This window comes from Oncorhynchus keta, chromosome 31 (assembly GCF_023373465.1).
Source record: "Oncorhynchus keta strain PuntledgeMale-10-30-2019 chromosome 31, Oket_V2, whole genome shotgun sequence".
NCBI classification, from domain to species: domain Eukaryota; kingdom Metazoa; phylum Chordata; class Actinopteri; order Salmoniformes; family Salmonidae; genus Oncorhynchus; species Oncorhynchus keta.
In genome coordinates, this window is record NC_068451.1 from 11,685,575 (window position 1) to 11,709,217 (window position 23,643).

Below are 23,643 nucleotides of genomic sequence, written 5' to 3' on the forward strand. Positions count from 1 at the left end.
ATAACTTTCCACTAATTCCACTCCAGCCATTACCACGAGACCGTCCTCCCCAATTAAGGTGCCACCAACTTGCCACCAACCTCCTGTGGTCCAAACAAGTTACTATTGGACAAATTTCGCTAGGTCTCTCCCCGTTGCGTTCTGTTTGCTTCTGTTTCAGAAACGTAAATAATACACCACAGTGTTTAGTCACTTGGTGCAACGCAGACAGGGTGGCATGAGTGGTGAAACAGAAGTCGTTGTCTGTTCTTTTGAGTTTTGATGTTGAGTCTTTGCCCGACAAAGTGATGTTAGTTATCCCGTATGAGTTTTTGTGCCTTACGTTGTAACACGTGTCAAGCCTTTGGACAGGTGGCAGCAGTGTGTAGGAGGGAAGTTCCTAGGTGTGAGAAGTGTGCATAAGGGCATGAGACAAAGGAATGTGTAGCATTGGGGAAAGTAGGGATATGTGCAATGGTGGAAAAAGTACCAAATTGTCATATTTGAGTACAAATAAAGATACCTTTTAATAGAAACTTACTCAAGTAAAAGTGAAAGTCACTCAGTAAAATACTACTTGAGTAAAAGTCTAAAGTTATTTTGGTTTTAAATATACTTAAGTATCAAAAGTAAATGTAATTGCTAACATATACATAAGTATCAAAAGGTCAATTAAAATGTAAAAGTCCTTATATTAAGCAAACCAGGCGGCACCATTTTCTTGTTATTTTAATGTACGGAAAGCCAGTGGCACACTCCCAACACTGACATAATTTACAGACGAAGCATGTGTGTTTAGTGAGTCCGCCAGATCAGAGGCAGTAGGGTGACCCGGGATGTTCTATTGGCAAGTGTGTAAATTGGACCATTTTCCTGTCCTGCTAAGCAATCAAAATGTAACGAGTACTTTTGGGTGTCAGGGAAAATGTATGGAGTAAAAAGTAAAAAAAAATCTTTAGGAATGTAATGAAGTAAAAGTTGTCAAAAATAGCAAAGTAAAGTACAGATACCCTGAAAAACTTAAGTAGTACTTTCAAGTATTTTTACTTAAGTAATTTACACCACAGGATATGTGTTAATTGTAGGGGTGCCCATGGGACTGTGGATCAGAAATGTGCAGTGCGAAAGAGGCGGGTTGAGGTTTTCAGGGCTAGAGTGCAGAAGTTATCATATGCTGAGGCAGTGAAGAAAGTAGAGGAAGATGGGTCAAGGGGGAGGGACTTTGAGAGGAGTGGTGTGAGTACCGTAGTAGATCTGTACCAGTACAGAGGGATAGGCCAACAAGTGATAAACAGTACCAGTCAATAGTTTGGATACACCTACTCATTCCAACTAATTTTCTTTATTTTTACTATTTTATACATTGTAGAATAATAGTGAAGACATCAAAACTATGAAATAACACATATGGAATCATGTAGTAACCAAAAAAGTGTTAAACAAATATATTTGAGATTCTTCAAAATAGCCACCCTTTGCCTTGATGACAGCTTTTCACACTCTTGGCATTCTCTCAACCAGCTTCATGAGGTAGTCACCTGGTTTGCATTTCAATTAACTTCTTGGTGACAGGGGGCAGTATATTCATGTCCAGATCAAATGCATGCCCAAATTCAATTGCCTGCTACTCATCCCCAGAAGATAAGATAGAAACTATGAAGTTTCTAGAACTGTTTGAATCATGTCTGTGAGTATAACAGAACTTATGCAGCAGGTGAAACACTGAGGAAAAACCATTCAGATGTTGTTGTTTTTTAGGTCACTTTCTTTTCAATGGGTTTTCATTGGGAATCCAGATTTTTAAGGGACCTTCTTGCAGTTCCTACCACTTCCACTGGATGTCACCGGTCTTTAGAAATTGGTTGAGGTTTTTCCTTTGTGTAATGAAGAAGTAGTCCTGTTCAAAACAAGGGTCACTTCAAGTGTGACCAGAAAGGTAGCGTCAGTTTGTTTTCTTCTTGTGTTGAACACAGATCATCCCGTCTTCAATTTGATCGATTATTTACTTTAGAAAATACCTAAAGTTGTATTACAAAAGTAGTTTGAAATGTTTTGGCACAGTTTACAGGTGACTTTTGAGATATTTTGTATTCGCGTTGCACAAGTTGGAACCAGTGTTTTTCTGGATCAAACACGCCAAATAAATACATTTGGGATATATATCGCTGGAAATAATCGAACAAAATGACCATTTATGATGTTTATGGGACATTGGAGTGCCAACAGAAGAAGCTCGTCAAAGGTAAGGCATGATTTATATTTTTCTTTCTGCGTTTTGTGTTGCGCCTGCAGGGTTGAAATATGTTTTCTCTCTTTTGTTTACAGAGGTGCTACTCTCAGATAATAGCATTGTTTGCTTTCGCCGAAAAGCCTTTTTGAAATCTGACATTTTGCCTGGATTCACAACACGTGTAGCTTTAATTTGGTGTCTTACATGTGTGATTTCATGAAAGTTTGATTTTTATAGTAAATTATTTGAATTTGGCGCTCTGGCTTTTGGCCAGGTGGAATGCTAGTTCCCACATATCCCAGAGGGGTTTTAACAGTTGTGCCTTGTTAAAAGAGAATTTGTGGAATTTTAATGCGTTTGAGCCAATCAGTTGTGTTGTGACAAGATGGCCTAATTTGGTAAAATACCAAGTCCATATTCTGGCAAGAACAGCTCAAATAAGCAAAGAGAAATGACAGTCCATCATTACTTTAAGACATGAGGGTCAGTCAATCCAGAAAATGTCAAGAACTTTGAACGTTTCTTCAAGTGCAGTCGCAGAAACTACGAAGAAACTGTGAAAAACTGTTTCTCATGAGGACCGCCAGAGGGAAGGAAGACCCAGAGTTACCTCTGCTGCAGAGGACAAGGTCATTAGCATTACCAGACTCAGAAATCGGCAATTAACTGCACCTGAGATTGCAGCCCAAATAAATGCTTCACAGGGTTCAAGTAACAGACACATCTCAACATCAACTGTTCAGAGGAGAATGCGTGAATCAGGCCTTCATGATCAAATTGCTGCAAAGAAACCACTACTAAAGGACACCAATAAGAAGAAAAGACTTGCTTGGGCCAAGAAACACCAGCAATGGACATTAGACCGGTGGAAATCTGTCCTTTGTTCTGATGAATTCAAATTTGACTTTTTGGTTCCAACCGCCATGTCTTTGTGAGATGCAGAGTAGGTGAACGGATGATCTCCGCATGTGTGGTTCCCACCGTGAAGCATGGAGGAGGAGGTGTGATGTTGTGGGAGTGCTTTGCTTGTGACACTGTCTGTGATTTATTCAGAATTCAAGCCACACTTAAACAGCATGGCTACCACAGTATTCTGCAGCAATACACCATCCCATCTGGTTTGCGCTTAGTCCCACTATCATTTGCTTTTCAACAGGACAATGACCCAAAACACACCTCCAGGCTGTGTAAGGACTATTTGACCACAAAGAAGGAGAGTGATGGAGTGCTGCATCAGATAACCTGGCCTCCACTATCACCCGACCTCAACCCAGTTGAGATGGTTTGGGATGAGTTGGACCGCAGAGTGAAGAAAAAGCATCCAACAAGTGCTCAGCGTATGTGGGAACTCCTTCAAGACTGTTGGAAAAGCATTCCAGGTGAAGCTGTTTAAGATCAAATATATTTAGATTTGTTTAACACTTTTTTTGGTTACTACATGATTCCATATGTGTTCATAGCTTTGATGTTTTTATTTTACCTTTATTTAACTAGGCAAGTCAGTTAAGAACAAATTCTTATTTTTAATGATGGCCTTGAAACAGTGGGTTAACTGCCTTGTTCAGGGGCAGAACGACAGATTTTTACCTTGTCAGCTCGAGGATTTGATCTTGCAACCTTTCGGTTACTAGTCCAACACTCTAACCACTAGGTTACCTGACACCATTATTATGTAGAAAATAGTACAAATAAAAACCCTTGCATGAGTAGGTGTGTTCAAACTTTCGACAGTTACTGTATGCTTCAGTCAGATTGGAGTTTTTGCATTTATAGCAATGATTTTCAACTGTACTGCAGGGATGGAATGTAAGTCGCAGAAAAGTTGTGGTGGATGCTACAGAGAGATATTTGGGTGTATGAGACTTAATGTCAGAAGGGTTACAGGGTGTATTGAGTGGTGGTTACCTGGCCTTTCAGGCTGTTGGCCTGAGGTAGCCTAGATATATTTAAATAGTGGAGTAGGGTGGTGAGTGTAGGGTTAGATGGTAAGGTATTTGGTGATTTGTTTTTATTTTGAATTTACAAGCAAAGTACAAGGGAGTTATACTCCAGTCTCGTAGGTGGCGATAATGGAACATTTATTGGATGCCAACTGCCGTTAAACCTCGTCGAAGAAGAACAAGAAGTGTAGTATTTTCCGGTGTCGTGTCAGCGTGCTGAATTTATCTCATGGTTTCAATAGAACTGTGAAAACGTTTTTATGTATCTCTTTTGAACAACGATGTGAGTCTAGATAACCAGACGAGGTGAAAGTAATTAGTTCCATTACTCCGGTCGTTGGTTATGATTTCATTTCCAGCCCTTATTAGCACAGTAACGTTAATGACTTGCATTCAAGTGTAAATGTTCTCTTAAAACTTCCTAGCTAACGTTACTATTGTTAGATTAGCTAAACCCAAACTGAACTTTGACTGAGCAGTATTTTTTTTGTTTGTTTTTTTGTTGCAGACTTCCAAACGGGAATTTGTGTATTATATTTGAGAAAATGGTGTATTCTTTGTGCATTACTGTGCATTACTGTTCAACTATCTAATACATAATTGTATGTTCATTTCTTTGGAAGTAAATGGCAGAAACTGTTAAGGGAAGGAGCCGTGGACTGAAGTTTGCAGAGCAACAACTACTGTTTCAGTATGACATGTTGGATAAAGGAATAAAGACAGACACCAATGTCAGGTTCAATAACCTTGTTTGTGCATTGTACAAATCCCTACACATGGAGTCCGGGGAACAGTCCGGCTAGTCGAATACCTATCAGCTAGACTCCGTAACAACTACTGCGTCGTGGCTGGGTACAAGGTAACGGTAATGTTAGATTTTCAGAAATGTATTTAGTAACAGTATAGTCAATTAATGATAGACAATCTGTTAGCTAATGAACATCGATTACGGACAGGAGTTTCTCAAATCAAAGTTTATTTGTCACGTGCGCCAAATACAACCTTACAGTGAAATGCTTACTTACAGTGTAATTTCTAAGTTAAAAAAGGTATTAGGTGAACAATAGGTAAGTAAAGAAATAAAAACAACAGTGAAAATAACAGTAGCAATGATAATATATCAAGTGTAACGTTATACATATGTCAGCTTGAACTTGCTTGTAAATTACATTAGTAGGCAGGGCGATTTTGGTGATTTTATGGTATATCATCAAAATAAATCCACCACAGCACGTTTTTGGACTCATTCAGCTGTTTTTAAACCAGATTTAAGTACAATACCATTGGAATTGAATGTTGAAAGTTACATTTATATTCCTAAAACTTGTTAAATGATGCTGTTACTGCTTCCTTTCCACAAGCCATTTGGATTAATAGCCCAATGTCAAAACAGTTTTAACGTGTCCAAAACAATACCCAATATGCAGAAACCGTGTATCTTGAAAACCTAAACATAAAATGTACTATCATACATGTGCAACAATTAGTAATCATATTACTTGTATTTTTTTATGCACCAAAAACCCTGTTTTGACTGGTGGCAATAAATCACTGATATCGATTCGGGGGGAAATCGGGTACGCCCTGTTGAAACTAAAAACACTGGAGATATTTTTACATCACCTGTAGAAGACGGTGGGCTACATTGGGGTGATTCATTTTGATTTGAGGTTTGCCTAAACAGAAAAAGAAACCCAACACATTTGTCAATCACTCATATCGAAAACCACATGGAATAATGTGAGGACAATGTTGTAGGTGGCTGCTAGCTACAATTGTTGAACAGGGGGCAAACGTTTGGAGTGTAGCGCTGTTTAAACTAACACTATTCAAAGGCCACACAGAATCTTGGAATAACCTGTATATGGTTGGTTAGATGAGAACTTGTAGAAGGCTGATATCTATATTTTGGGATGTCGGACGTTGATTTCCCGAAGCTGCATCACAAAAAAGGGAACAAACCACTTTCTGTTAACCCAAATGTTGTGATTTGTTTAAGTTATCACGACCCATAGGACATCAACAGTGATGACGGTTGGCTGATATTTAAGTGATAGTTTGATTGTCAAATCCATTGGTGTGGCTAGAAACTTTATTATAGAGAGACTGACCCAAAGTTTTCGTGCCATTTCATTAACGCCGCGTTCTGCGCATCCCAGCACGTGTACACAAAACGTGAGTACAAAACCAAATATATTGATCTGTTTTAAGTAATCAATCTTATGTCATCTTGATGACTATATTCTTTATACTAACATCACCAATCTGAGGTTAAAGGATATGTAATTCCACTAAATAAACTCAGCAAAAAAAGAGAGGTTCCTGAACATGTCTTTCAAAGATAATTTCTAACAATCCACAGATCTTCATTGGAAAGGATTTAAACATGGTTTCCCATGCTTGTTCATTGAACCATAAACAATTAATGAACATGCACCTGTGGAACGGTCATTAATTAAGACCCAAACAGCTTACAGACGGTAGGCAATTAAGGTCACAGTTATGAAAACTTAGGACACTAAAGAGGCCTTTCTACTGACTCTGGGAAAAACACCAAAATAAAGATACCCAGGGTCCCTGCTCATCTGCATGAACGTGCCTTAGGCATGCTGCAAGGAGGCATGAGGACTGCAAATGTGGGCAGGGCAATAAATTGCAATGTCCGTACTGTGAGAAGCCTAAGACAGCGCTACAGGGAGACAGGACGGATAGCTGATCGTCCTCGCTGTGGCAGACCACGTGTAACAACACCTGCACAGGATCGGTACATCCGAACATCACACCTGCGGGACAGGTACAGGATGGCAACAACAACTGCCTGAGTTACACCAGGAACGCACAATCCCTCTATCAGTGCTCAGACTGTCCACAATAGGCTGAGAGAGGCTGGACTGAGGGCTTGTAGGCCTGTTGTAAGGCGGGTCCTCACCAGACATCACCGGCAACAACGTCGCCTATGGGCGCAAACCCACCGTTGCTGGACCAGACAGGACTGGCGAAAATTGCTCTTCATTGACGAGTCGTGGTTTTGTCTCTTCGGGGGTGGTGATCGGATTCACATTTATCGTCAAAGGAATGAGTGTTACACCGAGCCCTGTACTCTGGAGTGGGATCAATTTGGAGGTGGAGGGTCCTTCATGGTCTGGGCCAGTGTGTCACAGCATCATTGGACTGAGCTTGTCGTCATTGTAGGCAATCTCAATGCTGTGCGTTAAAGGGAACGATGTCTTCCTCCTTCATGTGGTACCCTTCCTGCAGGCTCATCCTGACATGACCCTCCAGCATGACAATGCCACCAGCCATACTGCTCGTTCTGTGCGTGATTTCCTGCAAGACAGGAATGTTAGTGTTCTGCCATGGCCAGCGAAGAGCCCGGATCTCAATCCCATTGAGCACGTCTGGGACCTGTTGGACCGGATGGGAGGGTGAGGGCTAGAGAACTTGCAGGTGACTTGGTGGAAGAGTGGGGTAACATCTCACAGCAAGACCTGGCAAATCCGGTGCAGTCCACGAGGAGATTCACTGCAGTACTTAATGCAGCTGGTGGCCACACCAGATACTGACTGTTACTTTTGATTTTAACCCCCCTCCTGTTCAGGGACACATTATTCAATTTCTGTGGAACTTGTACAGTTTGTCTCAGTTGTTGAATCTTGTTATGTTCATACAAATATTTACACATGTTAGGTTTACTCAAAATGAACGCAGTTGACAGTTAGAGGACTTTTCTTTTTTTTGCCGAGTTTATTATGGGTTGAAAATGCAAGGTATTAACAAAATGTCCACATTAGGGAAATGAGCGCAATATTCAATATGGCAAAATAATGAAACATGTCAATTTAAGATGATTGTGTCAAACTATTGCAACAATGACATCTATTTCTCACTAATTTAATGATTTAGTGTTTTAAAAAAAATGCTCTCAAACAATTACACCGGGCGTTCTAGACTAGAGCCTCTGTCTGTGCAGTAGACGGAATGTTTGCTGTCCCTACTAGTAGTAGTTGCCAGTTGTATCTAATTCTGTGTTATGAATGGTAACTAGGTCTAATGTTCATAGTCTACCACTAATAGAAGTCCCCTCACTGTTCACAGGTAAAGGTCTTGGTCGGCAGAAGAATGGCATGTGAGGCTAGCATAGTGAATGTGGCAAGGGAGGGGTGGGACATCTTCTAGACTGGAAGTGGAATATGGAGAGATAAGTCCTCAAAAGGGGTGAGTGAAATGATAGTCTTTTACCACTACCACACACACACACAGACACTTACATTGGGCCTAGGCTACATCTCCACCTTTCTGTTGTAGAATGGTGTGCAGGTGAAGAAGTTGGTTGAAGAGGAAGGAATGATTTCCAACCAGCAGCCAACGAAAGCCATGCTGGGAAGATAAACTTTATGGATGCTTTGTGAAGGTACAGATAAACAAATCTAACTGGAACACACTTCCATATCTGTGCCAATGAGCTCTCTTGATAGTACAGCTCTGACGATGAAGACCAGAGACTGGAACTCTCCAGCACCACCAAGTAAGAACCTCACTGCCCAATACCATCCACCACCATACAGGGATTAATATAAATTTGAAGGTTATTTGTTTTCATATCAATGTGAAGATTAACGACAGTGGTTTTATGTACTCACAGGGTTAAATAATAAATGTTATTTCCCTTTGACGCTGACCTGGTGAAGGCTTGTGGAGGACGCACCGCTCACAAGTAAGTATTTTGCTTGCCACCAATAAGTTTGTAATAAACCATAAACAAATCACATGAATGTGTAGTCTATCTTGGTGCATGCTGTTAGTGAAGGGTTTGAACCTGGTCTTGCACATCTTAATAAGGAAGCTAAACATTGTTTGTCCCTATTCCTGTTCGCCACAGAGGAGCCAGATATGGCCTTACCATGAGTGTCAAGCTAGCCAGACTGGAGCAGCAGGAGCAAGAGTTCATGGCAAAGTATGGCAAGAAAAACCAACTAGCGGGTGCAACACCAGATAGCGTCACTACCCAGCCAGCTGCCCAGATCCCCGAGGATGAACTGAAGGATGAGACCCGGGGGGGGAGGAAGAGTCACTGAGGACACCCGTGAGAATGTGGCTGAAGAGAATGCTGATTCTGCTGTCGTCTCCAGAAGTACCAACATGGAAATAAAGGGAAGTTCAAAGGAGAACACTGGAAAGGTGGCAGTGGTTCCTGTAGAGGAAGAACTATTATCTTCTGTGGAAGATAATACAACAGACAACGCTCAGCCAACCAAGAGGAAACGTTCAAAACAGAGGAAGGTGTTGGAAGAGGGCGAGAGCTGTCATCTAAATGGAGAGGTGTGAAACTGCTGTCATTTCTATAGGTAGTTAAGCCGGAGGTGGCTGTGAAGAGGCTTCAGAGGGAGAAGGTGCCACTCAGCAACAGACTGACTCAGACACTACTACCAAGAAGAAGTCCTCCAAGAACAGAGGTGGCTATGGTGGCTGGGGAGATGGAACACTCTGATAGAGAAACCAACAAATCGGAACCTGGTGGACTCCCCTCCAAAAGAGAAAAAGAAACGGGATGTACCAATGGAGGAAGTGAGAACTGTGTAGGAGGAACCTAAAATAAAAGGTAAAAATAAAAAATGCAAGGAGGACAAGCAGACAGTAGAGGACAGGTTGCATGATGTATCGGACTCCATACCTCTAAAAAAATAGAAGAAAGCTAAACAACAGGAACCAGATTGATGAGGACTAGTTGGAGAGGAAACGGGTCAGGGATTTGGGTCAGCGCTCTAATACGTCTCAGACACATGAAACCATCTAATGAAATGAAGTATATTTCTAATTTAACGCTCAATGGCCATTATTACAACACCATGTAAAAAGGATGTTTTGTTTCTTGTCAACATATTTATTTGTATGGAAAAATTCAGCTACAGACTGTATAAGAAAATATATATTTCAGCGTCAACTGGTGTTTTTATACTTGTCTGGTGGTCTTGTATTAATATTCTCAACACGGCTGTTTTAAACAATGTGATATCAACATCAGATATGAGGTTGCTACATTTGAGCACAGTAATGCATTTTCTTTGCTCAATTAACTTTCCTTACTACTCTGAGGTACATTTACATGAAGTGACAATTAAAGCTGCTGATTTAGAAGTATTGCATCGCTTATAAAACAGCAATTATTAAAAAATAAATAAACGGAACCTATGAAAGCCCTACACAAGTGTTCTATTTAAGAATTGTTATACACTGCTATACAATAGATTTTTTTTGACTGAACGTGGCTCAATTTATCCTGACCATATTAATGCTTTACTCTCACAGATCCATCGGTTTCTCTGGCCACATGATGCAGCATTCCAATTAGCCAAAGGTGCATTGTTTGGGTTAGTTAAAGCACAATCGCGACCCCATACAGGTTGAATCTTCCAAAACCTGTGAAAAGAAATCCTACAATGAATGAAAAAACAATGATTTAAGGCTGGATTCAATCTGTATCGTGGAAGAGCCACGTTAAGATTCAAAGGTAATGGTTTCCAATTGGGCCGGCATGCAGCGTTGACCATGAATGCAGTCTGCAAACGTGGGAACATTGATTTAACATTTTGTGAATCTTCTGCGATGCCAATTGAATCCAGCCCTTAGTGAAGAACTGTTTTAGGCAACATGCTTCTTTGGAATGTCCTTACCCATCAGTCAGATTCTGATTACGTCCATCAACCCAAAGCCATTGACCGTCTTCTGCTATGTCAGTCAGGCCGATCCAGTACCCATGATCTTCATCATAGTAGGCTTGAGTGTTGTTGAGAATGAATTCCTGAATGAGAAATTAAGGAAACCACAACTAGATAAAAATAAATACAGGATACATTTAACAGTAATCCACAGTTTTGTGAGGCAGTGTGACTTGTCTAAATGTTACGGATAAATGTATCTTATCTGGTGCAAATGAAAGATAATACAGTATGAAAGTACTTCCTGTTGTCAGTCCCCTACTTTTTTGAATGGGCTTCAAGTTTACATAATTAAATACACTGAGTGCACATTAGGAACACGTGCTCTTTCCATGACAGACTGACCAGGTGAAAAGCTATGATCCCTTATTGATGTCACTTGTTAAATCCACTTTAATCATTGTAGATGAAGGTGAGCAGACAGGTTAAAGAAGGATTTTAGGCCTAGAGACATGGACCGTGTGTGTCATTCAGAGGGTGAATGGGCAAGATTTTCTGAAGTGCCTTTGAATGGGGTATGGTGGTAGGTGCCAGGTGTACCAGTTTGAGTGTGTCAAGGACGGCAAAGGCTGCTGTTTTTTTCCCCTGTGTTTATCAAGAATAGTCCACCACCCCAAGGACATCCAGCCAACTTGACACAACTGTGGGAAGCATTGTCCACATGGGGCCAGAATGCCTGTTGAACGCTTTCGAACACCTTGTAGAGTCCACGCCCTGACAAATTGAGGCGCAACTTAATATTTGGAAGGTGTTCCTAATGTTTTGTACACCCAGTGTATTACATATATATATATATATATACACAATTCTATTAATGTGTTGATTAGCTCATAGCCGATTCCTTTTATCAAAATATTTGATGCTCAAGAAGTACGACACATTGCCAAAAGTTAGAAAAGTCTTATTTAAAAGCCCATTCTTAGCCTACAAAACGAGACAACAGGAAGTACCACTTTCATACCGTATAACAAGGAGCACAGTTGTAGCAGTGTTAATAAACATCATGTTATGAGGATGTTTCCATGAACATTCAGTATCTATATATCACATTTTAATATGGTTCCTATTCCTACTTTTTGTACATTTGTATTGCTTGAGCAACCCTTTAAAGGCTGTGTGAATCTCCCTTATTAAAGCATTTACCTGTAGTAGTGTCCTACCTGTTCCTCTTGACTGCCTATGTCTACCAAATCGGCATTGTTGTTTTTGCAGTGCTGTCTGCTTCCTTGCCAGGTCCTCCAAAGGTGACCGAAGGGGACTTTAATGTGCAGAAACAGGTAACAACTGGATTGGAACAGCACCCAGCCAACTTGACAAGGTTTGCATGCTCTATCTGTGCAACATGAAACATGCAAAGTAATATAATAATATTAATATATACCATTTAGCAGATGCTAAAAAAGCGACTTAGTCATGCGTGCATACATTTGTTCTACGAGTGGTCCTGGGAATCAAACCCACTATTCTGGCATTGCCATGCTCTATCAACTGGGCAACAGAGGACCACTACGACCAGCTACATAGTGTTTTTGACATTTAAATTAACAAAGTATCAATGTGACACATTCTAGACCATCAGCATATGAAACAATTCAAATGAATGAGGAAATATTAACAAGGATGGAAACTTTACCTTTGGTGTTGGCATCTTCATATGGGCAGTAGTTATCAACTGGGAAATTCTTCAACTGAAATATGACCCCAAGAGTCCAGTTGAGCCCATCCCTTTCTCTTGACAAGTTCATCCTCTCTGCCTTCAATTGCTGGTTTTCAGTAGACACTTTGATGTAATCGCTCTGCAAAATGTGATTGGCTACACTCAGCTTGCAGTAGAGATTCATTAGGTCCTGATTGGCTGCCAGTAGGGATATATGCTCATCTGTTAGCTGCTCCAGTTCCCTCACCAAATTTGTGTTGTGCTCTGAGAGGGCAGTGCTGACTGTGGAGAGAAGGACATGTTTACTCAACCTGCACCTCTCCAAATTCCATATTATTATGTCTTTATGATGCACATACTCACAGTAGACACAGAGAGGTAAAATGGTTGACACCAACAGGACACAAAGAACCCCCAAACAGAATGCCACTCCTCCAAAGGTTTGAGAGTGGGGAGCAGGGCCCTCCTCCACTAGAAATAGCAAAGATAGGAGTGCATTATAGCTACATTTTAATATGCTTCATTAGTGAATCTGACAGTATGCTATTATTCGAAGGAGTCAAATAATTGAACAATAAGTGGTGGATATTGAGCTCTTTTTTAACACATGCTGTGGCAGGACCAGGTTGACTGAGTGCACCTTGCCTTTACTTCAATATATGGCATATGTTCTTTCTTTTCCTCTTATTTCGTGGGATAGGGAGATTATTCATTCATTTTATTCATTGGTAAAACATTCAAATAATCTGGAATAAATAGCTGCCATAACCGGCTTGCTTGTTTTAAGCATCAATCAATTTGAACATTTAAAAACATGGCAATTTAAGTAAAACCGTTTTATTGCTCGGTCTGGCAGTGAGAATGAGCTGAATTGGTAGAAATGCACTATAAGAGAGTAAGATAGATGAAGAGAGAAAGAAATGCTAAGACTCACCTTTTGGTGAAGACATTTTTTAATTTTTTAAAACCACTGTAGAGTAATGCAGCTCTTCTGGCATCCTTCAGATACAAATAAAACCATAACCAACATTGTCTGAAATACATGTGCGACTACTGTTAAAAAGCATTCCTTACTCCAGGACTTTTCAACAGGTGACTATCAGGAAAATAAAGAAAAATAGCTCTCTGTCTGCATTGATCTGTTTCATTTAAAGCAAAACAGTCTTATGTTTCATCATTGGACGCCTTCATAAGCGCCGTTTCTTTATTTCTCAGTTTATTTAAATGTATTTATTTACCTGTTGAAGTGTCCTGGGATGAGGAAGGCTTTTTGGGATTCCTTTTTGTTTCAAGCTGGTCTGAAGCGTGATTCGATACGCTTTATTTCTACAAGTGCGACTACTGTTGTTATCCCCAATAGGATCTGTATAAGTACTTCTGGGTTGACTCTGGTCTGCATTAATTACTCACAGATAATCTCCACCCAGCCGGCTCTCTGTCACTGTAGCAATTGAGCCTGGCGATGAGGTTACTTCACAGGCAGATATTTCACTGTACAGATTCACACGTCTGACTCAAAGGGGGAATGTATGTTTACGTGTCATGATGGTAACATTGCTGTGTGCTACTCAATATGGAAAGCTCCATAGCTGTGGGAAACAGAAATACGATTGTCTTTCATTCCTCTCTTGTTTTAGGGTGAGCATATCTCTGAAGACTTGCCATACCCTCCAGTCACTGATTGATTCTTAAAAAATAAGTAGATCGAGCCACATTGACTGGTTACAAGTTCAAGGAAATTCCCTGACTTGCTAAGATGTCAGAAAATGTAAAAGTTTTCCAATTTGTCTGCAATAGATATTAAGTCATTTCCCATATGAATGCAGTAGATCTTCAGTACACTATTGAGATAGAATGGAAGCGGGGTTGCTACAGTACAATATGGACATGGGGCTGTTGCAATGTTGAATACAGTCACCAGAGGGTAGTACTGAGGTCAAAATGGATCTGAGAAAATAGCTACGCCATTTGTTTATTCCAAATAAACATGGCCACTACTATGCTCATATCTAGCAACCTTTTATCTGATGTGGCATTGTTTAAAACATCCATGTTGAGAATATTAACAATACAGGACCACCGTACAAGAAGCGGTATATAAACACCAGTTGATGCACACAAAATTCTTTCTAATATCCATTCCACTATGAAGTAGATTGTTGACAGGAAACAAAGCATCCTTTTTTCATGGTTTTGCAATAATGTCAGATTCAAATATACTGTGTTTCATATGGTGGTTTCATGTGTCTGAGATGAAGTGAACATTGGAGCTCTGACCACAAGCTCCTAAATGCCTGACCTATTTGCCTCTCCAACAATCTTAGGCAAGTCCTCATCAATCTTGTTCCATTTTTTTTTTTTTTAGAGGTATGGACTCATGTTACCTGTCCTCTACTGTCTGCTTGTCCTCTTTGCATGTTTTGTTTTTACCTTTTATTTTAGGTTCCTCCTCCACGGTTCTCCCTTCATCTCTCTCTCCTCTATTGCTGCATCCAATTTCTTTTTCGGAGGAGAGTCAACCGCAGTTTCTGATTGGTTGCTTTCTCTACGTTAGAACACACTATCTCCGCTGAATCCTCTTGGTTCTTAGACGACTTCTTATTTTTGATATTAGTGTCTGAGTCAGTCACTTGGAGAAATTCATGATTTGATTGACATTACTGTTTTGTAGAAGACCGTCTCTGCATATACATTTGCAATTATTTAATTAAATATGGACACAATGGTTTTTAGTTTATCTGATAAAGATTGAGACTATTTTGTGTAAAAAAATGTAGTAATCTTATCAAATTCATCTTATTGGATAATTGATGGGCTGAATAAAAGATTGGAGCCTGTCTTTTGCTCAATGAGCTTTCATTACTACTCTCTCATGTGACACATTTGCATGATGCTTAAAGAGGAATCAATTTTGGACTTAAATGAATGATATGTACCCATTGATTCTTAAAGAATATAACTTATAAATGCCTCATGAGCTTCGTTCAACTGTGATTCTCCATCAGAACCAAAAATATAAGCTTGTTTTCCTCCAATGTTTGTCATCAAAATACATGTAAACAAACACTACATAGCCTCATAGCATTGTTAAAACTATCATTTTGATATCATGGATGGTCAGGCATTGCATCCATGGCTCCTTCTATGAATTTGACAGTGGTAACATTTCTCCAGCCCCATCCCTCAGCCTTTTGTTTTTGTTTTTTACCAAAACAGGGGCGGGGATGTACTTTGTTACGGTTTCAACTCCTGATTGCTGCTTTAAATAAAGATTTAATCAAGTGCCTAAAGCTACTGATTTAGAAGTATTGTATAGTTTATAAAACAGTGATTTCATTAAAAACTTTAAACTTCCATTCCATGTATTAAACTTGTACTTCATATGCTAAGTAAGATCTTTCAAAATCGAAAGAAGACAATCTTGGAAGACAAGTCCTGCTTTGCTTTGTAAACTGAATATGATTTCTGATCTATGAAAAGGCCAAAACAAATGTTATTCTAAAACACTACGAACATAATACAGTAAGACAATAGAAGAACATACATTTATTGTCAAAGTGAAATGATTGACATTAAAGAAAATATGCCTGATTTATATGAAAGGTCAAAACGGAACATTATTTTTTAAAACTTCTCTATAGCTACATTACGACAGATCCTTGATTCAAAAACATAAAAACAGAACCAGATTGGGGTCAATTCAAATTGAAGTCAGCTAATGAAGGTTTTCCATTGTAAATGAAAATCACTTCCTGAATTGAGTGAATTCGAATTGACCACAACAGACAGATGCAGGGGTCCTTAAATTAGAATAAAACTCAATGTAATTCTCAAGTGGAGATGCAATAATATATGAGTTCAGTATGTGAGAATACCTCTTAAGAGAGTGTCCCTGCAATTTAATCTGACCATAGTAAGGCTCTACTCTCACAGATCCAACGGTTCTGCATGCTACATAATTCAGCATTCCAATTAGCCAAAGGCGCATCATTTGGGACAGTTAACACGCAATTACCCCCCCCAGTTTGTCTCTTCCAAAACCTGTGAAAAGAGAACACCGCCATGAATGAAAAGAAATGACTGAGTCAAATAATGATTTAACAATGTGTCTTTGTTGTATTTACATTGCATGAAAGGTTCTTACCCATCAGTCTGGTGACTTCCATTAACCCAGAGCCATTGGTTGACATTAGCTATGTCAGTCAAACCGATCCAGTATCCATGATAAATATCAAAGTAGTATTGAGTGTGGTTATGAATGAATTCCTGAATGTGAAATGAATGAAACCACAAGTAAAAACATTTTTATATGGTAATCCACAGTTTCAGGAGAGAGTGTCTAAACGTTACGAATAAATGTATCTAATCAGGTCCAAATGAGCGAGAATAACAAAAGGCAGAACAGGTAGCAGCAGTATAATGACCTTTGTGCTTTTGTTTTTCAGTAACAACTGGTTTACATTGAGCTCATATCTACATGTCACACATTATAATATAGTTCCCATTTCACTTTTTGGAGATCCACTTTAAATGTGAAATTAATCTGTCCCTCAAAACTCTAGTCTGTAGCATTGTCCCACCTGTTCCGTTTGACTTCCTATGACAAGCAGATCAGAATGATTTTTTTTGCAATTCTCTCTGCTTTGTTCCCAGGTCTTCCAGGGACTGGAATGGTATAAAATCTGGTAACAACTAGATTGGAACAACATCCAACCACTTCGACAAGGGTTACACTTTCTCTCTGCAACAATGAAGAATTACAGGTAATAATTATTAGTTGGTAATTGTACTACATACGTATTATCAATATTACAGAGTAAGATAGAAAGTGTAAAGTTTGTCTTTAGTGTACACTAAGGGTGTCAAACTCATTCCGTGGAGGGCAGAGTGTCTTCAGGTTTTAGTTTTGTCCTTCTATTAAGACCTAGACAACCAGGTGAGGGGAGTTCCTTACTAATTAGTGACCTTAAATCATCAATCAAGTACAAGGGTGGAGCGAAAACCCGCAGACACTTGGCCCTCCGTGGGATGAGTTTGACACGTGGTGTACACTTTGACGAAAACAAGGCCAACAGGAAGGGGGCTTACCTCCTACGTCATCCTTTGGTGAACAATATTGATTGACTGGAAAATTTTCAAACTGATATATGTACCCAAGATTCCAGTTCAGTCTATCCCTCTCTCTTGACAATGCTTCTTTCTCAGCCGCTAAACGTTGGTTTGCAGTGCTTACTTTGCTATAATCACACCGCAAAATGTGATTGGCTGTACTCAGATTGCTGTTGAGGTTCGTAAGGTTCGCACACACATCTGTTAGTTGCTCCAGTTCCCTCACCAACTTTGTGTTGTGCTCTGACAGGGCAGTGCTGACTATGGAGAGAGAAGGACATGTTTACTCTATGATGTCATCCTGCACCACTCCACAATCCATGTTATGTTATGATCCACATACTCACAGTACACATAGAGGCCTATAATGGCTGAAACCAAGAGGACACAAAGAACACCCAAACACACTGCCACTCCTCGAAAGGGTTGAGAGTGGAGAGCAGGCCTCTCATCCACTAGGAATAGCAAAAATAAGATTCATGTTATTATAGCCAAATTGTTAGCATGTTACCAGTGTATACATTTAATGGTAAGCGTTATTCCATATTTTGATGAAATCTAATAATTGAACAGTAAATGGTGGATAATTTGAGGAAATATATCTACATTTAGCTTTTTGTTGTTGTTGTATTTCTTATTTTATTCAAGCGGATAAGGTCCTCGCACACGCAGTGACATAATTCCTCTATGCCAAATTGCCATTCAGACGATGTTAAAGCGAAACATTTTTTAATTGTTGGAGGCAACCCGGATATCTAGAGAGACTAATTGCACAATAACGCAGATCTTCCACAGTTCGGTATCTCTCAAATGTACCTGCTGTGGCAGGATTCCGTTGAGTGACCGCACTTCCCTTAACTTCAGCATATACTGTTTCTTCCTCTTTTTTCTCTATGGGGAAGAGAAAGGAGACACATACATATTCAATAATATTAACCCATTTGTTCCTACATTTTCCCAGACATGCCCCATACCCTAATATTGAAACAATCAAGTACTGATACATCCATATCCTACCCTTAAATGTTACTATTTGTTACTCATAGACCCCAGTTTCTTTGTCAAAACTCCTCGTCCCTGTTGCTTTCCTATTCTTCAAAGTAGCCACCCTTTGCCCTGATGACAGTTTTGCACACTCTTGGCATTCTCTCAACCAGCTTCATGAGGTAGTCACCTGGGCCCAGATTCACAAAATCATCTTAACAATAAATGTATTTTATTTATTTTTTTACCTTTATTTAACCAGGCAAGTCAGTTAAGAACATATTCTTATTTTCAATGACGGCCTGGGAACAGTGGGTTAACTGCCTGTTCAGGGGCAGAACGACAGATTTGTACCTTGTCAGCTCAGGGGTTTGAACTCGCAACCTTCCGGTTACTAGTCCAACGCTCTAACCACTAGGCTACGCTGCCGCTAACTTAAAGAAAGTTAAGCAAAGTTGCTATTCCTCAAAAAGGTTATTGGAAATGTTATTGCACTATTTCTTATGTTTCTCCTTAAGCAAAAAGTTTACAAGAAATTAGATTCTTGAAAATAAAGTTATTGGATTTGTTCTTAATTCCATGATAGATAAACCCTTGTCTTAAACTCTGGGCAGTGAGAGAATAAGCAATTGAACATGTTTAATCCACTCAAACGTCAAATTAAAGTTTCAGTATAGATTATTTTAAACCAAAGTACATATTTTAGAACAGTCATCTCAGTAGGAAATATGCTAACATGATTGCCATTGCTAGCTAGATAGCTTGCTAAATTGGTTGCCTAGCACCAGACATCAGACCAAACATAAGAAGATTCGTAAGAAGATATATGAGGAGTTTGAAAATCATTAAAGGGAAATGGAAACACTATGATTAAGAATGCCATCTAACTGTAATTGTAAATCACCATATTGGCATTGTTGCGTCACTGGCAGGAGAGAGTATTTTGGAATTCCCCAAAATGCCTGAATTTACAGAGCAGCTCCAAGTCTGAGAATTAGTTTATTACAGAGAATGACATAATTGTTAGTTAGGGAGCCAATAAACCTACTGAAGCCGTTCATGTTTGAGCCGATCGTTGCCCCAGATCAAAGAGTTTGTTCTCGTAGCAGTAACAACACAGATATGCCGCCTGAAACACCTCAGCTTGAGGGCAAACACAAACTGGTGTGAGTGGGGATGCTGCCAGGTAATGGCTAGAGTAGGAGTGTGTGTGTTGTAGAAAGATGGTAGCGATACAGCACAATATCCCAGCGGATGGTGGCTGTATTATGCAGTCAGAAGTTCACCCTATCGGCACAAGGGAGAATTGGACGAGGTGTATGGCGTCTCATCCCTGTGTGTGCCATTTCCACCAAAACACCATGCCCGAACCGCACATGCACAAATTGATTTGGTCCCACACACCAAACGCAATCACAACACGCAGGTTGAAATATCTAAACAAACTCTGAACCAATTATGTTAATTTGGGGGCAGGTTGAAAAGCATGAAACATTTTTGGCAATTTAGCTAGCTAGCTTGCAGTTGCTAGTTGTGTTGTGACAAGGTAGGGGTGGTATACAGAAGATAGCCCAATTTCGTAAAAGACCAGAAGTCCATATTATGGCAAGAATAGCTCAAATAGGCAAAGAGAAACGACAGTCCATCAAGAGCCAGAATTCATTAGCATTACCAGACTCATAAATCAGCATTTAACTGCACCTCAGATTGCAGCCCAAATAAAATGCTTCACAGAGTTCAAGTAACAGACACATCTCAACATCAACTGTCGAATTGCTGCAAAGAAACCACTTCTAAAGGACATCAATAAGAAGAAGAGACTTGCTTGGCCCAAAAAAAATAGCAATGGACATTAGACCGGTGGAAATCTGTCCTTTGGTCAGATTAGTCAAAATTGTAGATTTTTGGTTCCAACCGCCGTAGCTTTGTGAGAGACAGAGTAGGTGAATAGATGATCTCCGCATGTGTGGTTCCCATCGTGAAGTATGGAGGAGATGTGATGGTATGGGGGTGCTTTGCTGGTGACACTGTCTGTGACTTATTTAGAATTCAAGGCACAATTAACTAGCATGTCTATCACAGCATTCTGCAGCGATACGCCATCCCATATGGTTTGCGCTTAGTGGGACAATAATACATTTTTCAATAGGACAATGACCCAAAACACACCTCCAGGCTGTGTAAGGACTATTTCACCAAGGAGAGTGAAGGAGTGCTGCATCAGATGACCTGGCCTCCACAATCACCCGACCTCAACCCAATTGAGATGGTTTGGGGACCTCAGAGTGAAGGAAAAGCAGCCAACAAGTGCTCAGCATATGTGGGAACTCCTTCAATACTGTTGGAAAAGCATTCCTCATGGCACACCTGTTAATTGAAATGGATTCCAGGTGACTACCTCATGAAGCTGGTTGAGAGAATGACAAGAGTGTGCAAAGCTGTCATCAAGGCAAAGGGTGGCTACTTTGAATACTATTAGGTATAAAATATATTTGGATTTGTTTAACACTTTTTGTGGTTACTACGTGATTCCATGTGTTATTTCATAGTTTTGATGTCTTCACTATTATGCTGCAATGTAAAAAAAATTTGAATGAGTATGTGTGTCCAAACTTTTGACCGGTACTGTATTTTATAAATTAGAGACACTGTGTATGTGGATTAATTAATTTACCTCAAGTATCATGGATTCAATGTACTGAAAATTAAGGCACATGTGCTACATGACCAAAAGTGTGTGGACACATCTCATTCCAAAGTCGTGGGCATTAATAATGGAGTTGCTCCCACTTTTGCTGTATTAACAGTCTCCACTCTTCTGGGAAGGTTTTAAACTAGATGTTGGAACATTGCTGCTGGAACTTCCATTCAGCCACAAGAGCATTGGTGAGGTTGGGCACTGATGTTGGGCGATTAGGCCTGGCTCTCAGTCGGCGTCCCAGTTCATTCCAAAGGTGTTCGATGAGTTGAGGTCAGGGCTCTATGCAGGCCAGTCAAATTCTTCCACACCGATCTCGACAAACCATTTCTGTATGGACCTTGCTTTGTGCATGGGGGCATTGTCATGCTAAATCAGGAAAGGACCTTCCCTAAAATGTTGCCACAAAGTTGAAAGAACAGAATCGTCTAAAATGTCATTGTATGCCGTAGTGTTAAGATTTCCCTTCACTGGAACTAAGGTGCCTAATCCGAACCATGAAAAACGTCCCCAGACCATTATTCCTCCTCCACCAAACTTTACAGTTGTCACTATGCATTGGGGCAGGTAGCGTTCTCCTGGCATCCGCCAAACCCAGAATCGGCCATCGGACCGCCAGATGGGGAAGCGTGATTCATCACTCCAGAGAACGAGTTTCCACTGCTCAAGAGTCCAATAGCAGTGAGCATTACACCACTGCAGCCTACGCGTGGCATTGCACATGGTGATCTTAGGCTTGTGTGCGCTGCTCGGCCATGGAAACCCATTTCATGAAGCTCCCGACGAACAGTTATTGTGCTGATATTGCTTCCAGAGGCAATTTGGAACTCGGTAGTGAGTGTTGCAACCGAGAACAGGCAATATTTACACGGTATGCACTTCATCACTAGGTGGTTCCGTTCTGTGAGCTTGTGTAGCCTACCACTTCGCGGCTGAGCTGTTGTTGCTCCTCATTGTTTCCACTTCACAATAACAGGACTTAATTGACCGGGGCAGCTCTAGCAGGACAGAAATTTGACAAACTGACTTGTTGGTAAGGTGGCATCCTATGACGGTACCACGTTGAAAGTCACTGAGCTCTTCAGTAAGTACATTCTATTGCCAATGTTTGTTTATGGAGATTGCATAACTGTGTGCTCAATTTTATACACCTGTCAGCAACAGGTGTGGCTGAAATAGCCAAATCCACTAATTTGAACAAGTGTCCACGTACTTTGGTATATGTAGTGTTTGTAAACTAGACCGTTTAAAAAATATATTTATATGGAAAATATTTTTTATTTCAACCAGTTATTTGTTTTTAAATCTGTTGAGTACAGACCTCTGGTGCCAAGTTTGTCTGTAAAAGTACATCGTGGAGAAATATGCTTGTGGTCTTCTGACCATTTCTGAGAAATCAAATGAAACTTCTCTAAATGATATGATAATGTATAATATTTCAAACATCGATTATAAATACAACTTTAACTTCTCTGGAGCCTGTAAAGTACAACAAATATATTCTTGCTATTGTGACCCATGAGATGACATGGGTTAAGAATGTAATTTGTACTTGATTAAAACATAATGGCAGTAGAAAAACATGAACATGACTCAGCATACTGTAGCAGCCATATCTGGCTCACTTGATTTATGGACCCTTTACTTGGAATATTCACAAACAACTGTGATTGTTATAGTCTTCAGTCTGGAATTTACATTTTTTGAAACTGAACAAAATTAAATCAAAGTGAGTGACATCGATGAAGAGATGAGAAAGAAAGGCCAAGACTCACCTTCCAGCAAAGAAATGATGGGATTCTTGAAAACCACTGTAGAATAATGCAGCTCTTCTGACATCCTTCAACAGTGTGTTTCTTAGAGATACAAGTACAGAGAAACCTTACCCAGTATTGATCTATACGAGTGGTGATGGCTCCAATTAGGACCTGTATTAGTACTTCTGCTTAGACTCTGGTTTGCATTACTCATGTCAGACAACAATTTCACCTGACTGAGAAGGGGAAGTCATGTTGACGTGCCATTGTCAATACACCTGTACTCAATATGAAAAACTGTACGGAAACAATAGGCAGACAACTGTGCATGGAAAACAGAAATAGTTTTGTACATAGTGTATCTCATTCTATGCTCACTTGTTTTAGCATGAGGACACCTCTGAAGACCCTCCTGTCAGTGGTTGCTTGAGAAGTTTGAGAAGTTGGCCAATTCACATTGTGGTTGACTGGCTTACAAGTTAAAGGGAATACCCTGGCTTGCTAAGACTTAAGAACATGTTGTAATGTGTTTCTCATTTGTCTGTAATTCATTTCCCATATGTCTGCAATAGA

The 23,643-nt window shown here is 40.0% G+C and overlaps 2 protein-coding genes and 1 long non-coding RNA gene across 7 annotated transcripts; 1 reads left to right on the forward strand and 2 right to left on the reverse strand.

Annotated features, from left to right (window-relative positions):
• Positions 1-4,335: 4,335 nt before the first annotated feature.
• LOC127914291 (uncharacterized) lies at positions 4,336-9,894 on the forward strand. 2 transcript variants are annotated; one of them, XR_008087913.1, is made up of 6 exons: positions 4,344-4,432; positions 4,773-5,008; positions 8,245-8,364; positions 8,455-8,674; positions 8,792-8,863; positions 9,029-9,894. It is a non-coding gene; the product is annotated as an uncharacterized LOC127914291 (long non-coding RNA). The 2 variants fall into 2 exon arrangements; XR_008087912.1 differs by having other exon boundaries at positions 4,336-5,008.
• LOC118364432 (asialoglycoprotein receptor 2-like) lies at positions 5,019-14,198 on the reverse strand. Of its 4 annotated transcripts, none has more exons than XM_035745963.2 (7): positions 13,761-14,198; positions 13,457-13,521; positions 12,886-12,993; positions 12,499-12,804; positions 12,026-12,123; positions 10,821-10,948; positions 5,019-5,825 (listed from the first exon to the last, which is right to left on the reverse strand). In XM_035745963.2, the coding sequence occupies exons 2-7, from the start codon at positions 13,470-13,472 to the stop codon at positions 5,645-5,647; spliced, it is 837 nt and encodes a 278-aa protein (XP_035601856.1). In that variant the 5' UTR covers positions 13,473-13,521; positions 13,761-14,198; the 3' UTR covers positions 5,019-5,644. The 4 variants fall into 4 exon arrangements, with proteins under 4 accessions (XP_035601856.1, XP_035601854.1, XP_035601855.1 ...); XM_035745961.2 differs by having other exon boundaries at positions 12,026-12,198; positions 13,761-14,197; XM_035745962.2 differs by lacking the exon at positions 5,019-5,825 and adding an exon at positions 10,422-10,566 and having other exon boundaries at positions 12,026-12,198; positions 13,761-14,191.
• Positions 14,199-16,055: 1,857 nt separating this feature from the next.
• Positions 16,056-23,281, reverse strand: LOC118364434 (C-type lectin domain family 12 member B-like). Its single transcript, XM_035745965.2, has 7 exons — positions 23,089-23,281; positions 18,448-18,522; positions 17,979-18,086; positions 17,611-17,892; positions 17,103-17,263; positions 16,667-16,788; positions 16,056-16,563 (listed from the first exon to the last, which is right to left on the reverse strand). Exons 1-7 carry the CDS (start codon positions 23,150-23,152, stop codon positions 16,422-16,424), a joined length of 954 nt encoding a protein of 317 aa, XP_035601858.1. The 5' UTR covers positions 23,153-23,281; the 3' UTR covers positions 16,056-16,421.
• Between the last annotated feature and the right edge of the window lie 362 nt (positions 23,282-23,643).

What these genes read in the sequence shown, in the direction of transcription:
- LOC118364432 (XM_035745961.2), bottom strand. An exon ending in TTTACCTCTCTGTGTCTACT is followed by an intron (nt 12,805 to 12,885) that starts GTGAGTATGTGC and finishes TTCTCTCCACAG; the next exon opens with TCAGCACTGCCCTCTCAGAG. An exon ending in AATCAGAATCTGACTGATGG is followed by an intron (nt 5,826 to 10,820) that starts GTAAGGACATTC and finishes TTTTCTGTTTAG; the next exon opens with GCAAACCTCAAATCAAAATG.
- LOC118364434 (XM_035745965.2), bottom strand. Translation starts at nt 23,152, where the DNA reads ATGTCAGAAGAGCTGCATTATTCTACAGTGGTTTTCAAGAATCCCATC. An exon ending in CATCATTTCTTTGCTGGAAG is followed by an intron (nt 18,523 to 23,088) that starts GTGAGTCTTGGC and finishes TCTTCCCCATAG; the next exon opens with AGAAAAAAGAGGAAGAAACA. An exon ending in GGAAGTCACCAGACTGATGG is followed by an intron (nt 16,564 to 16,666) that starts GTAAGAACCTTT and finishes CTCTTTTCACAG; the next exon opens with GTTTTGGAAGAGACAAACTG.